Source organism: Psammomys obesus, unplaced genomic scaffold (assembly GCF_907164565.1).
Source record: "Psammomys obesus unplaced genomic scaffold, mPsaObe1.curated_primary_1811, whole genome shotgun sequence".
Lineage (NCBI taxonomy): Eukaryota > Metazoa > Chordata > Mammalia > Rodentia > Muridae > Psammomys > Psammomys obesus.
The window spans coordinates 20173816-20190054 of NW_026596064.1; the positions used below are offsets into that span (position 1 = coordinate 20173816).

Consider the following 16239-nt stretch of genomic DNA (forward strand, 5'->3'; position numbering starts at 1 on the left):
TGTTTGTTTTTGCCTGGTTATCTCTTTTATGTTAAAATTATGGCCCAGGCCAAAAAACAAACAAACAAAACAAAACAAAGCAAAACAAAAACATCTCTTTGCATAATGACAACATTCACCAAGATGATAAAACACAAGTATTTCATGAGAAAAGAGATGGAACTAATAACACATTTGTGAGGCATGCAATGGATATAGGGACCAATCAGTCGGAAATGTGGGTGTAAAAGTGATAGAAGAAATCTGGGCTGAAGATACTTCCCTTCTGATGTGAGGTCATCAATGATAGCTTCTAAAGCTAAAAAATGGGTATGATCATTCAAATGGGCAAACTGACGACAGAACAAATAGGAAGACAGCCAAACCCTTAAAGACAGGCCTTTTTATTATTTTTTAATTTTTTTATTATTATCATTTATTAAAATGTATTCAATTTGTATTCCAGCTGTGCCCCCTCCCTTGTCCCCTCCCAATCCCACCCTCTGTCTCTCTTCTTCCCCTATGTCCCTCCTCTAATCCATTGATAAATGAGGTCTTCCTCCCCTTCTATTTGTCCTTAGCCAATAAGAAACAAGAATAAGATGAGCCCCCAAATTAACATGACCCCAAGTGTAGGAAGAAAGTCAATTGAGTTTGTTGTTCTGGAAACCAATTATTGAAAGTTCTGGAAGAAAGAGATTGGGAGCAATAAATTTGATACTTCAGGGAAAAAATAGCATTTTTATTGCAATAAAAATTGCCAGTACACCTAGAAACAACATGGAAGTTCTGGAGAACTTCACTGGAGAGGTTAGTTTGTTTGCTTGTTTGTTTGTTTGTTTGTTTGATGCAAGAATGCACATCATGTTTACAGTTGATGTACAAGTTGGGTGGTGATGATATAGTATCCATCCTACAATTCCTGAAGAAACTGAGATGTTGAGTTGGAAAGTCAGTAAGAGAAATGTCTTTGGAGAATAAAATCTTATATCACATCTACATTCTTATGGGAGCGCCAGATATAAAGTAGGAAAATCAATGAGTGGAGACTGACAGGGATTGGCCCAAATGCAAGCGTAATGCAGCAGTACAATATAATCCATTTCTCACTGCTCAGTACAAATGTAAGGATGTCCCCATCCCTAGCATTCCACACCTGAGTTGGCTCACCTTAATCGTGAGAGCTACTACGATTTCATAATTAGAACATAACTTTGGTCAATTAGTCTAAATGTACCTTTTAGTTTTGTTTAAGTGGCTTAACTATCATGACGAGTGCAAAGTCCTTAACATAGCTTCATATGTGTGTATGTGTAATTTTATTATGAGTAATATTATCTGGCATTAATACTCCTAATGATGGACACTTGATTTTTAAGTTTGTGGGCTCTCATATATCATATTGGATTCTCCACATTTGGTTGAAAAACATTTACATATATGTCTTACATTTTGTTGCGATTCAATTGTAAATTAGATTGGGAGTTTAGCTGGGATCTTTAACTGCTACAGAGCTTCCTGTTATAAACTTGTGCTACTTAAGGAGATGCTAAGAATAGTTACGTTTTGATCATTTGTGTGCTCTCATTGATTATTTGTATCATATTTGAGGCATTCAGAACTTGGGCTTCCTCAGATGAAAGTTAAAATCTATGCATTTTAAACAAAAGGGCAATTAAGCAAGTAGGGACTCTGAGATGTAAGTCCAGCTTTCACTCTTGATGGGATTGCCTTTGATAGCCATTACTGTTCTCTGCTTATCATAATCTTGCTTATAAATCAGTTAGGACCTTCCAGGTTCTTGTCCTGTGTGTCTGGGAGAACATATTGTAAGTCAGTGGATGAATTTAGGAAAATAACCCTTCACCCCAGTAGCTAATGGAGAAATAGAAACTCAAGAGACACTGCTAAAGGTGGAAATCAACTGTAGTCTACTGCCAGTGGGTTTGATTCCAAATCACCACTTTCTATCCATAGGTTCTATAGCGTGTCATTGTCCAAGGCATGCTAAGGTCATAAGAGCTCTCCATCAGCTTCCTTCTCACGGTACTCAGAACCACTTGGATGCTGCTTCTCCAAGTACCATCAATGTCTCCTCAAGACTGTCAGATAGTCGTTTCTTTAAGCAGAAAATGTTCCTTCTGGGCAGTAACACAATGTCTGTAATGGTGGGACGAGTGACAAGGAACAAGATTCTTTCATTATGGAGCTCCTTCACATTTTCTTGTCCTCCTCCCTCAGAAATATACGTTTACGGCTGCCACAGAGGCAGCAGAGTTTAAAAAGGGAAGGAAAGAAGAGAGTAGCAGTCAACCCTAAGCCTGGCTATTTGTATTCAGTGTGTAGCCGGTGTGATGAAATTTGTGGGTAACTCACTCCCCAGTGAAGCCTGCTGGAATGGGATCTAATGTTCGCCACCCTGAACACTAATGAAGGGAGCCAGGCGGCAGTACTGGTTGCCTCTGGGGACTCATTTTTCACATCACCAAAAAGTAATTTCTGTCATTTTCGGCCATCTGGTTGACTGGATTGTGAAGATGAAATTCTGTTCAAGAAGTGTTTAAGAGTGGAGTCCGCTGGGCTTCAAATTCTTTTTGCTTTCACTTATTTTCATCCGTGTCTTGGTTTCTTACCTGAAGATAAAACCTTCATAGAATACCATATCTTTATTATAAGAAATGATATTTCTGAAGTATACTATGGATCATGGTAGATCTATGCTTAATTAAAATTAGCTATCATTCAGTTGTTAGCAGTGTTATTGATGGTAGTATTAAAAATAAAATGCTGTGGTATGTTTATAATCTATGTTTACTTAACATAGCACCTATTAATTTAGTTTATATCATTTAACTTTTATTCTATATGTAACATATAGTGTATGTAGAAGCTTTCTATTTCATTAATTATCTTATGAATTTTATATGTGGGTGCCATGTCTTATTGGATCTTACATTAAATATCAATTGTTCTTTTATTTGCATTTGGGTGTTGTATAATGTATTTGTTATAAATGAAATAATAAATTCAAGTGGTGATAATTTATTGTAGAAGTGTTAAGAATGGGCATATTGTCTAATTTGTCTTGAACAGAAAAGAGCTAATGCATTTTCATTGTACACATTGTAAGTACTTCCTGTAACACTCAGATGACCATGGTGGGAGGTATTTCCACCTTATAGATGTTTTAGGACCTCCAGAGAGATTTGGAGAGCAAATAGGTAGTGCAGGAATTAAGTATTCTGGCTACTTAACATGAAGTTTCACATTTGGCAATGGAGTCTGAAACGTACCAACTTCACATTTACAGAACACTGCTGCAGTTTGATTCTACTAGCATGATTATAACCCATTTCCTTCTGTCTACAGTTCCACCAAAGATCTCCAACATCTCCTCGGATGTCACTGTGAATGAGGGCAGCAATGTAACCCTGGTCTGCATGGCCAATGGCCGCCCTGAACCTGTTATCACCTGGAGACACCTTACACCAACTGGTAAGCCACTGGGTTTTAAGATGCCACACAATATTTAAGATTCTACTGGAACAAAAGAGCAAATGTGCATCTTTTTATGGAAATTAAAACAAAACAAAACAAAACTGCAGTATAAATGTTGTTTAGGGTTCCCACAGTCTTTGCTAATGTTAGTAATGTTTATCTATCTATCTATCTATCTATCTATCTATCTATCTATCTATCTATCATCTATCTATCTATCATCTATCTATCTATCTATCTATCTATCATCTATCTATGTAACTTATGTAGAAATAGTGATACATAAAATTGTCATTCAAAATAGGCTAATTCTCAAGGGAATAACTATAAGAACATTAAATCATATAGATACATATATAATGTATGTAACAATAACAATTAAAGAGAAAGGCTATCAAGTTGAGGGAAGGGGCATGGAAGGGGCTGAAGGAAAGACTGGGAGGAGGGGAAGTGATATCATTTATTTTTCAAGTAAAACATATTTTAAAAAATAAAGCACAAAAATAAACTATATATCTAAAATATACAGCACTTTGGTGGTTGAATATCTTTAAAATTGTTATATAAATCATTTTACACTACCTTCTAAAGTCATTTTCAACCACAGTTTCCTAGGCAGGTTCCTCCTTGTGGTAGCACCATGTGAAGAAATTGGGAACAAAAATGTCTCTGATTCCTAAGTCCTGGGCTTGGCATCTGTCACTGTGATGGTTGCCAGGCAAGAAACAGGCTGTGGGGGTCTATCACTGAGTCCAGATAATGATACCAATTCAGTGAAATTCATGCTATGACTTCCCAAGAATGTGTTCTGCACCTTTCCATTGCCCCTTTGTGCTACTTTCATCTTAACCAAGTCCCAGGCCCTCGAGGTTTACAAGCATATTTAAGCATTTTTACCAAATGATTCAGGATTAATTAGTTGCATTCTCCCCTCTTCAAATTATGTTTTCTTATCTGCAAAGCTATGTCTATGCAAATACAACAATCTCTGTGTACTAGTATCTGCTGTTTGCTAATTCCAAAAAGATCTACCAAGTCAACTATAGATAGATTATTCTTAGAAAATCATTTATTTTAGTAAAGAACCTCATCTTTAACTGTCATATGTCTGATAGTCTCTAATAACTTTTCTATAGAATGTTTATACAATTTCCAAGGTAACTGGCTTTGAAATGAATAACAATGAACACATGTAAAACTGGTGTACAATGAAACATATCCCGGGAGACCAGGCTAGTGTTTGATTACAGTGGTTCTAAATAGCTCTTCATTTTTGTGGTAAGATAATCAGGAAACTGCATTTGACATCATAGTCCAAATTAATTTCCACGTGAAATTTGGGTCAACTTTGTAAACTGCTCTTCTGACCAGGCTAATATTTTTATTAGAAACCTCTATTCTATTAAAAAATGTTGTTCAAATTCCATCCTTATATTTGTTTGCATCCCATCATTTATTAATAACATGTAAGAGCATCATAAGATGTACTTATTTGGGGGTATCAGCATCAAACACATTTTCTCACACTAATTTTATGCCTCATGTGGCCAGAACACACATATAGTCATCTAAAACATTGCCTTGTAGAGGTTGTACATCTTTTTCTAGAAATAAATTAATTCTTCAAAGTACTTTCTTCCTGGAAAACTCACATTATACCCAACTATTCTAACTAGCCAGTCCCAAGTATAACAGTGTTGTTTTTGCCTACTGGCAATTTAGTTTTAAATTTTATCTTGTATATAAATATTTTCACAAAGACATGTAAAACCATAATGTTATTCAAAACTTATAATGTTACTAAAATTCTTCCATAATTTTATTTTGAAAGGCTTCTTTCAGAAACTTACCTTTTTACTTTCAATATCTCTATTTGTCTTTTCCAAAGCAATGGTTTGTTTCTTGAAAATAGACCCAGAGAATTTATATGAATCTTTCATTGTATTGACTGTTGGTAGATATACCACCCAATTTATGAGCAATCTGTTAAGAACATAAATTATTATATATAAATCTCATAATAAGAACATTGATTTTAAGCACTCCACTTAGGAGTTTGTGGTCTCAAATTCATAGCCAAACCACACTCTCGTTTTCATATCATTATTTTAACTTCTCTAATCTTTTGTAATTAAATTTAAATTTACATAACTATTTTATTAATCTCTTAATGTCATTCAAGGAGCAAGTGGTAGATTAAAAAATGAAAAATGTAGGATTTAAAGAAGGAATGTACAGTCATTCTATGATCAATAAGAAGTCATAGTAATGGAAAGACAGTCTTTCTTTTGTGTAATTTTGAGTAAGTATGATTTTCAGAAAGAAAATAAGATTGTTCCCTGGATCCTCCAAACACGCCTTTTTAGTCCTCAGATTTAGAAAAATTCTAAGAATCAAATTGTCAAGATTTTTGCTACTTTGTTGGCATATTTAGGTCTATATGACTAAATCAAGTAAACTTCTATGTGATGATAAACATCTTTCTTGAACCCTGAAGAGCATGGTTTCTGTGATGACTCTATTAAAACAAAGAACAGAGGACCAGTGATGTTTTGCATAGTTAGGACAGTAAGTATTTCATGTGCTTCCAAAACTCTGATTTCAAAACCAACTACAAAAAAATTGATGAACTCACAAAGATGCTCAATAGTTAATACCAGGGGTCAGCTTATTATAGCCTGTGGGCCAAAAGTTGTCTGACCTACCCATATACTTACTGCCTATAAACAGCAGTGATTATAACATTCCTGAATAGTTTCAAATAATCAAAGGAATTCTGAGTTATGAATCAAAACAAATGTATAAACTTCAGACTTGAGTACAGATACATAAAGTTTTGTGGAAACAGCCACGCTGAATTAGTTGCATTTGATACATGGATGCCTTTGATCTAAAAACAGCATGCTTTGGTAACAGCAACAAAATTACTTAGCTCACAAAGCCCGAAATATGTTCAATTTTTGCACCTTAGATTAAAATGTATACATATATTCCTAAGACCATAGCCAGAGACACAAACAAAGATTTGCCAAACCCACAAGTAGTCCATAGAGTTGTGTATGTATTCTGTGCCAGTTTTCTTCTTTGCTTGTTCATAGTTGTATGTGCAGGTTTTCTTTCTGAATCAAACTGTATGCTCCTATACTCAGAAAAACTCCTTGATGCATTTGCATACTCAGTATCAAACCCCTCTTCCTCTTACAAGGGACATACCTCACTTCCCAAGTTTACTCTTTCATCTCTCACACAAGGCCTTCATAACCAAAGAAACACCTGACCAAACCATCTTCTTAGTGACAAGAGTGAGAACTTGATTTATGTACTTTTTATTTAAAAAAAAATATTGTGTGTGTGTGTGTGTGTGTGTGTGTGTGTGTTTCTTTGAAAATTTGGGAAAGGATAACCTTTTTAGCCAATCCAGTGACACTGTCCTTGGAGACATCTGAGAAAGAGACTTGTTCCCCTTATGACAGCTGAGCTGCCTACAAACGTGATGGGGAAAATCCAGCTAGCTTTGTTCAATTATTAACTGTGCCTTTCACAGTACAGAGCAGGACTCCCTTCCAGAGGAAATGTACCTGTGATTAACTAGACCCCACAGGGGACACAGAGACCTGAAAGCTGAAGGTACCATGCAGGGAATCACAAATGTCTGATTACTTGTCATTTGATGCCATGAAAAGGGAGCGAGGGGGGGGGGGAAGGATGGTGTGATTTTTAGAAAAGAATATTATCTCAATTCAGTCATTTTGTTTGAATTTTTTGGTTAGGTTATTTTGTTTCTCCTTTTCTTTGATCCTTGAGGGTTCCCTCCCCCACCCCCGAGGATGCTGCAAATGTTTTTAGAGGGAAAAGTGCAAGTATCATGAACTTTCTATATACTCAAAATCAAAACACCTCACTTGAAGAAGAGACCAGTCTCATATGCGGATTTCTTAAATTGTTCTCATTTTCAGTTACTGCATATTATCAAAATGGGTGTCGCATATGTGGTTATTAAATGTGACCTAGTTTTCCCGTTAATTAAGTTAGACTCTCATAGGCCTGTGGTTCCTGGGAGTTACTGCACCGGAACATGTATTTTCTATGACATCTTTGATCTCCCTTCTTGAACAATGCTGCTTCCATCATCAAGTGACCTCGCTTCTGAATCTTTCTTCTGGCAGTCGTGGGGAAAGGAAACCTTTCTCCCAAATGTGCCTCATGTGGTGTCAGAGGTGCTCAAGTTTGCAGAAAGAGCCGGTGTGCATTTTGATTCTGCAAAGGTTTTCACAGCCTCAGAAAACTGAAGAAGTACACTGAGGATTTCACCCCTTAGGCTGAGATCAACTCAGGAGGCACTATGTAATTTTCCTGACCAGCCAGAAGCAAAGGGAGACCAACAGAGAGAATAGAATTTTTACTTAAGAAATGTTTTGCTACATGGGTTTTGAAAAAAAAATACAATGTCAAACTCAAGTCATTACTTTAAGTCGAACTCCAGAAGCACTTGCTCCTGGTAACAATCATCTTATCTTTATTTTTTAATATTAATTTTTTATTTTAATTAGAGTTTATTCACTTTGTATCCTAGCTGTAGCCCCTCCCCTCATTCCCTCCCAATCCCACCCTCTCTCCCTCTTCTCCTCCCATGCTCCAACCCCAGTCCACTGATAGAGGAGGTCCTCCTCCCCTTCCATATGACCCTAGCCTATTAGGTCTCATCAGGACTGTCTGCACTGTCTTCCTTTGTGGCCTGATAAGGCTGCTTCCCCCAAAGGGGGAGGTGATCAAAGAGCCAGCCACTGAGTTTATGTCAAAGACAGTCCCTGTTCCCCTTACCCACTTAGATACTGAGCTTGTCATGAGCTACATCTCTGCAGGGTTTCTAGCTTATCTCCATGCATGGTCTTTGGTTAGAATATCAGTCCCAGAACAGACCCCTGTGCCCAGATGTCTTGATTCTTTGCTCTCTTTGTAGAGCTCCTGTCCCCTCCAGGTCTTTCTATCTCCCGCTTTCTTCATAAGATTCCCTGAACTCTGCCCAAAGTTTGTCTATGAGTCTCATCATCTACTTTGATACCTTGTTGGGTAGAGTCTTTCAAAGGCACTCTGTGGTAGGCTCCTGTCCTGTTCCCTGTTTTCTGCCTCTTCAGATGTCCATCCTGTTTGCCTTTCTGAATGAGGGCTGTTCATCTTATCTTTTGAGATGTTATGTTAGTTATGTTGGCTAGTTAGTTAGTTGGTTATGTTATGCTATGTTAATGTTATGTTATGTTATGTTATGTTATGTTATGTTATGTTATGTTATGTTATGTTATGTTATGTTATGTTATGTTATGTTATGTTATGTTATGTTATGCTATGTTATGTTAGTATGATATTGCACAAAGAATATGTGTGATCTCTTGGTTTAAGTTTCTTATTATTATGTCTCTGTACTTTTTCCTATGGATTTCCACAAAGGTCCACTCAATGGACAGTGGCAACCTATGGATGTTGAAAAGTCAAATCAATGGACTTTCCTGGTAAAGCCTGATAACTCTACACTGATAACTCAAATCAGGATACATACATACAACATGTTCTTCAAATTGCTTTCTTTTATGCCTTGCATTATTTATAATTAATATTTTCATATTTCCTTTAAAAGAACAAGATAAAGAAAACTATTGTATGCTTTTTCAGTGTCTAGCTGGAATGTTGTTTTCCAAATGTGTCACCCATTTATACAGAATTGTGTTCAGATTCATTTTGCTCTCTCGCATGGAAATTGTTCACTTGGTCAGAATTATTTCTAGAGTGCTCACTCTGTAAAAAAAGACACATTGAAGTGTAACATAGACATAGTCCCTGAACAAATGAAGCTTATAGTTCAACAGGAGAGCAGAGCATTAAACTAATAATTGCATGAATAACCCTTTAATTAGATTCCTACATTGTAAAAGAAAATTATGGCATTCAATAAGACCATAAAACAGGGCCATATAGCAAAATCTGCAGAGGCAGCAAAACTGCCCTGAGGGGATATTATGCTGAGATTTCATAAATGAATAATACCTGTCTGAGAAAACAGAGGGAGAAAGAGTATCTTAGGCACACAACATCCAAGGGCCTGGCATGATAATGCCAGCAGGAATTTGGATGAAGATCTTTACATGAGACCATGCTGTTAGTAGCATCTGGTCACACTACTTTTCACCCATAAATCCTCAATCTGAAGATACTCAATTTAATCTTCCTTTCTAATATTTTGTTCCTGTCTTTTAAAAGGCAGAAAAAAAATTTAAAGAGACAAATTTAGGCCTTTATTTATAAATATACCATCACATGTATTATTACTTTATATAATAGCATACACGGTCACACACACACACAGAAAGTTACTTAAGTGATAAAGATGATTGACAAATCTAGATAAACACATTATATTTATATACTTACATATGCTTTACTTTCAGTACCCAGAAAACAAGAATAAGCCCATGGAATTCAGAAGCATAAGGGCCAGAGGATTAATGTTAAGAGTTGGTCAGAGGGCCAGTGATGTGGGTCAATGGTAAAGGTGTGTGCTCTCAAGCCTGATGACATGAGATCATCTATATGATCTACATAACAGAGGAATAATGGAAGAGAGCAGAATCCCATGAGGTTTTTCTGATTTTCCTGCCCACACCCCACCCTAAAATACTAAATGCAGAGTGTAATCTTTTTAAAATATTCAAAACGAGGTAAATACTATATAAGCTAGAAGGAAGCAAGTGATCCTAGCTCCTTTTTTCTTCCGTTGCCACAGCAAGGATTAATTCTGCATACTGTTTTGATTATTTCTGTTAGTAACTGGATTCTTTCATCTTTCCCCATGTCACTGTCACGGTACAGTTCAACCAATATTTTCTCTAACCTGTGTTCATTAGTTTTCTGATTAGAATCCCTACTACTATTTCTCAATATAAAATGGCAAAGCTAATATTCCTGTTTGATTTCCAATATCCCAAGGCCTTTGGAATAAAGCTCAAAACACTTAGCAAGGCGTTAAAAGCCCTTACCCAACTGATTCTCATACCTCTGAATCTCAAACCATTCAAATTTATGCAGTGGTTTATACACGTTACATTTCAGAATATTCCCTGTTCAGACTTCAGTTTTCTCCTTAAAACATGAGTGCTCGCTCCACACATATCACCTTCTCACCAGCACAATCTGGAAACATTTCAACACGACTCTTTCTCCAATAACATAGAATCATACAATTCATAAAATTTCATCTATTTGGTTATTCATCTTTCTTTGGTTTGTAAGATTTTTTTTAACATCGTGTGTGTATGTGTGTGTGTGTGTGTGTGTGTGTGTGTGTGTGTGTGTGTGTGTGTGTGCCTGTGTGCCCACAATTACTTGTGTGGGGAAGGGTGGGGATGTGTGTCCACATGCTATGGCACGCATGTAGAAGTCAGAGGACTGTTGTAGAAGTTGTTTCTCTTTCTACCGGAGTTCTAGGGATCAAACTCACAGTAGCAGGCATATTTGCCTACTAGCCATCTCACCAAACCTCATTTGTGAGATCTTGAAAAGTTTGCAAGCTATCTGCTACCCATGTATCTATTCTCAAGACACTACTTGACACAACAACAAAAGCACAAGTGGGGACACACGAATTGAACAATAAACAACACACATGAATTATAAAACTACTCAAACTAATAGGTCATTAATTTCTTGCTGAAATTAAAGATCTTGAAAATTTTATGAAAGTCATCTGCCTAGGTTCTGCTCTCATTCTTTTTGCCCTGAGTCACCCATGTACACAGACCCATGCTGATCTGACTTGCACCGTTACTCTGTTGGCTGGAGAGGGTGATCTGAAATATTCATTCTTGGGTCTTACCTTTTATTATTATTTATCACTATCTTATGATCAGTAATTGTTGTTTCACTTCTCAGCAATTATCACATTCAGTAATTGTCTTAAACCTTTGTCTTTTCACTTTGCTTTCCTTGTGAAAGGAAACAGTTTTGTGTCCAAACATCCCATTATGGTATCAGGCTCAGCAGGAATAAGAACTCAATAGATATCTGTTGGGTGAATAAGTGAACTATTTTCTATGAGAAACCTCAGACTATGTGTTATAACTTGCAAAAAAAAAATTGAGATTTATAGACAACTTTCCTACACTGTAGTTTTGCTACACTGTATCTACCAATCCTTAAAATACATGCCCTCTCTTACCTTTTGGCCCTGAGACATTTCTACCTCAGCTTTTTATGCCCGAGAAAGGACATTTCCTTTACCAACAAAGATGTCAGCACTGTCATGCCATTTAACTATACTGTACTGTGGGTGAGATGGAGGAAGCTTCGAGGCCGCACTCTAACTTACGATCACAATTAACTAGGGTAGAAAAGAACTGCCTCCTCCGTGTTATGTCATATCTCAGTGAAATGTAGGTTCCTGCGGAAGTGAAACTCCCTCCCGTGGAAGTGAAGTTCCTGCAAATCTCGTGATGGTCAGTTAACAAGGATAGTCATCTCAAACACAGGAGTGCTAAAACACTGGAAGAAAAGTGTATGGAACATTAATAGTTTGGGGAAACATCTTGAGAAAATGATCAAAATGTGGGTTCAGGAGCAGTGCACCTGAGCTGAGGCCTGCACTTCTGTGTCTAAAGGACGGACACAGGGCAGGTTAGAGCTGCTCCACCGGCATCACTCAAAGTCTTGTGACCAAAGAGGCGACAGGGTACTGGGGTATATAACTACCTCGTAAAAGGAATACCTAACAAGTCTCAGAATACACATAAAATCAACTTAACATTGTTAAAAGCCCTCTTTCATCTTTTTGTTTCAACCAAGGCACCGGAAGGATAGTATTTTGAAATGTAGTTTTGATAATTAGAATTCTTTCTGCCTGTTAGAGTTAGACACTGGTCATTAGGATTGACATCACTTAGGAGCTTTGGAGAAATGCAATAATCTTGGGTCTTAGCACTGAACACCTAGCTCTGAGTCTGCAGCCCATCAAAAGCCCCAGGTAGATTGAATGCGTGTTTACCTTGCAAAGCCAGAGAAAAGGAATGTTTAAATTCAGAGAAAAAATTTCCTTAGCATCTAAACTGCAGAAATGAACAACCTGTCCTCACTTTCCTACCGAAATCATCCCAACTGGATCTTTAACCCCTTTCCTTCCAAATTCACGACTACTTGAAAAAAAAAAAAAGAAAGAAGAAGATTGGTGGGGTATTATACTATGCTATGTAGTATTTGTTCCTGGGACCATTGTCTTCCAATGTTCTACTTGCTACATTAGTCTCCTGTAGGAGGAAATGCAGTCTGAATGACAGTAGCCACTTTTCTCATCATCTTTTATAATAGCTTTATCTGCAAAATGTAGACAATAACCTGTGGCCTGTTTGCCCCACACTGGTGCTTGAAGAGATCAAATGAGATCATGAATATGAAAGGAGTCTGAAAAATGGAAAGTTATCCACAAATATAAAAGATTGAAAGAAAGAGTGGTGTGGTAGTGAAAGGCTGGGTCCAGCTCCCTGCTCTCCATCAATTTACTTTTAGGTCTGAAGGATAGAGCTTCAAAGGGTCTGTGTGTCATTTACAAAAGATGAATAACAGTTTTCCTCTCGGGATTCTTCTGTTGTCACAAGTGTTTTAATATATATCAAGATGATTTATTAATGACAAATCATTACTCAACTACTCCATGTTGTTACCATCCCTGTAGATGCTACAGAATAAATTATAGACCTAAATCGCTGTACTCATCTGGTAGACAGTAAGAAGAACTGACCTCAAAATCCTGATTCACTCAGTTGGTGAATCAAGGAATGAAGCCAGAGTCTCAGTATCTACAGCAGAATTCTTAACAGGACATTCTCCAGACAGCCACCAGCAGCAGCATGGAGGAACTTGTTAGAAATGTGTATTAGACCCTACTCCAGATTCACCCAACTCAGAAACTCTAGGTATGGGGCCCAACCATGTAGCCATTAACAAGCTCTCTGGGTGATTCAATGCACAATAAGCTCTTGCTTACCTTTAAAGACAATACATCATTCTAATAGAGTCAGGGTCATGAGCTGTCTACACTATGCGCCGAGATAGTATAGGAACATTTTGTGATTCTTCTGTTTCAGTGACACTGTGTGTACGCACACACACACATACATGTATAAAACTACTTGATCTGTCAATTTACTGTCATATTTCTTCCATTTGGATTTCTATCACCTTAGATGAGGAGGTTTAGAAGTAACACTGTACAGAATTTCCCACTGTGTCTTCTTCTATCTACATTCTAATGATGTTTGAGACTAACATATCACTTAAAGTGTGTACACATTTCTGAAATCCTCATCATTCCTCTTGGCAGATTCATTTGCAAGTCTCCCAGTACACTAGAGCTATAATTCATCCTCATAAAACTGAGAAATTTCAATAGGTAACTCAGATGGGGTCAAAACTGCACACAAAAGACATGACAAGAAAGTCAACCTTTGTCTTTGAGAAGTAGTGAGAACCTCGTTTGCTAAAGGGGTGCGGGAGATCTTTGTCACTTCTTTGTGTGACACTAACCTTGCTTTCTCATCAGCCAAGATTCAAATTAGGTATTTTTCTCAATTGGTCAACAATTCAAAAGCACGGATGGCCGTGTTAAGTTACACCATTGCTAAACTGAGACTGAAGTGTTAAAATCTGATGAAGAAAAGAGAGTACAAAAAAATCTTCTAATAATTCAATGTGCAAATATCAATGCAAATCAGATCTAATTCTTCAAGGTATTCTAGTAATAAAACTTGAAATGTCAGTCTTTGAATGACATCATTCTTTTTAAAACATTCTCTCTCTCTCTCTCTCTCTCGCTCTCTCTCTCTCTCTCTCTCTCTCTCTCTCTCTCTCTGTGTGTGTGTGTGTGTGTGTGTGTGTGTGTGTGTGTGTGTGTCCTGGTCACTAAGGCTTTAAGTTGTTTGTAATGGGTGGCAGAGAAATCCAGGTAAGAAAATAATGACAGTGACTTAGATTTCAGAGAACAATCCAAGAGACAGTTTGTAAGAACTCCATGCTTTTTTACCTCCTAAAACAGGAAGCCTGTTTGAAACCTGTTCAAGACTATTACGTATTGCCAAATTTATCTTGTAACAAAAGACATTCCAGTGGGAACAAACAACTTGAGGACTTAGACCTGTCACTTTGAGGTCAATTGCTGTAGACACGGAAGTATGCACAGGCACTTTAAGTACTTTGAAAAGTTGAGCAGGTAACTTTGGGAGTCAGCTGGGGGAACGTAGAGTTGCACTGTTACATAAATATATTTTTTTTAAAAAAAGGAAAAATAAACAAGTTCAGACTATGCTTAGTTCCATATACCAATTAGAGTAAACCACCTACTTAAAGAAATTCACTAAACCCACTTATTTAAGAATAAAGTCACTATAGTGTTTGCCAGCAGAAATCCATGATCAGTTGTGAGCATAGTTGGATTTTGGTAGATGTAATTTTGCTGGTTTGTGGATGATGACTGCCAGCTCTCTGGGAGTCTCATGACTACTTTGTAACTGTGGAGAGAGTAAACAAAGAATAAAGTCTGTGATGTCTCTTTTTAAAGGACCATACTTCCTCCGCTAAGTCCTTACCCTCATGGTCACATCTACTAAAGGTCCTACCTCTTAATGCTATCCCACTGGGCATTAGTGATTCAACACATGGCCTTTGTGAGTACAATATTCAGTCAATGACAGATATCTGCTTTCATGGGCGACCATTTTATATTCTTGCTCATCTGGCTCTCTCTGAGATTGGGGGTCACAGATTCACAAAGTCATGTTTCCTTGAAACTGAATATATTCTGGAGATGAATCTTCTCTTAAGCTCAGAGTAATCAGTCTTAATGAGGAAACTAAATGGGAAGGGACTTACCACCCTATCTCTTGTCGCCTTCCCAAAGTCCAGCTGTCCTATCAATAAGGCTAATCAAGAATAACTTCCCCATAATTTCAAGGAACCCAAAGCACATTGAATTATCCTTGCAACATACCAAGGCCAAAGCTAAAAGGAAAAAAATAAATATGTTTTGCATGTGTGTAAATAGCTATAATTTCTCCCCTTGGCAGTGCTGTTACTGATTACTGCAAGAGGAGATAATTCCCTGGGGAACATTTCAGCATTCTAAGCTCCCCACAGCAGGCTGACTCAGCTGCTGTGTGTCAGAGTGGCTCTGAGGCTCCGCTGAGCCAGTGTGCAATGTTGCTAAGCCTTTGAGAATGTATGTGAATCTTCACTGCGCTCTGCTCCCAGTCAACGCCATGTTCTGCCAAGGAAATGTCTGGCAGCAGGGATACTCATAATCTTCTTCTATCATGCTGTGTGAGAGTGGATGACTGGTGATGGGGGAGTGATAAAGGGCTGCTACCACTGGCATTCTGTAAGTACTGCATCTCGCTTCTGGCCTGACCTTCATAGGGATGGAGTAATAAAGGTCTTTTATCAGATCCTGAAAATCTATTTTAGGCTCAGTTTTATAATATGGAATCATTCAGAATTCAAACAGATTTCCAATATGAAACATTGAGGACCTACTTCCCCTCCTCTGGAGTTTCTTTCTTCTACGGGAAACCTGTGTGACATTTGGACAAGCCAAATGTCTCTACCTGGTCTCTACCATCACTGTGGTATCTATCATCAACAGAACCATTGTTACTGTTACTTTTATAAACAAAAAGAAAAAGAAAAAGAAAGAAAGAAAGAAAGAAAGAAAGAAAGAAAGAAAGAAAGAAA

At 37.4% G+C, this 16239-nt stretch overlaps 1 protein-coding gene across 2 annotated transcripts in view; it reads left to right on the forward strand.

The window, feature by feature from the left end:
* Nucleotides 1-16239, forward strand: part of Lsamp (limbic system associated membrane protein) — a 666829-nt gene that overhangs the window by 414078 nt on the left and 236512 nt on the right. For both annotated transcript variants that reach the window (XM_055625123.1, XM_055625124.1), the window contains exon 3: nucleotides 3349-3474. In XM_055625123.1, the coding sequence (XP_055481098.1) occupies nucleotides 3349-3474 (126 nt within the window). The remainder of the gene's footprint in view (nucleotides 1-3348; nucleotides 3475-16239) is intronic.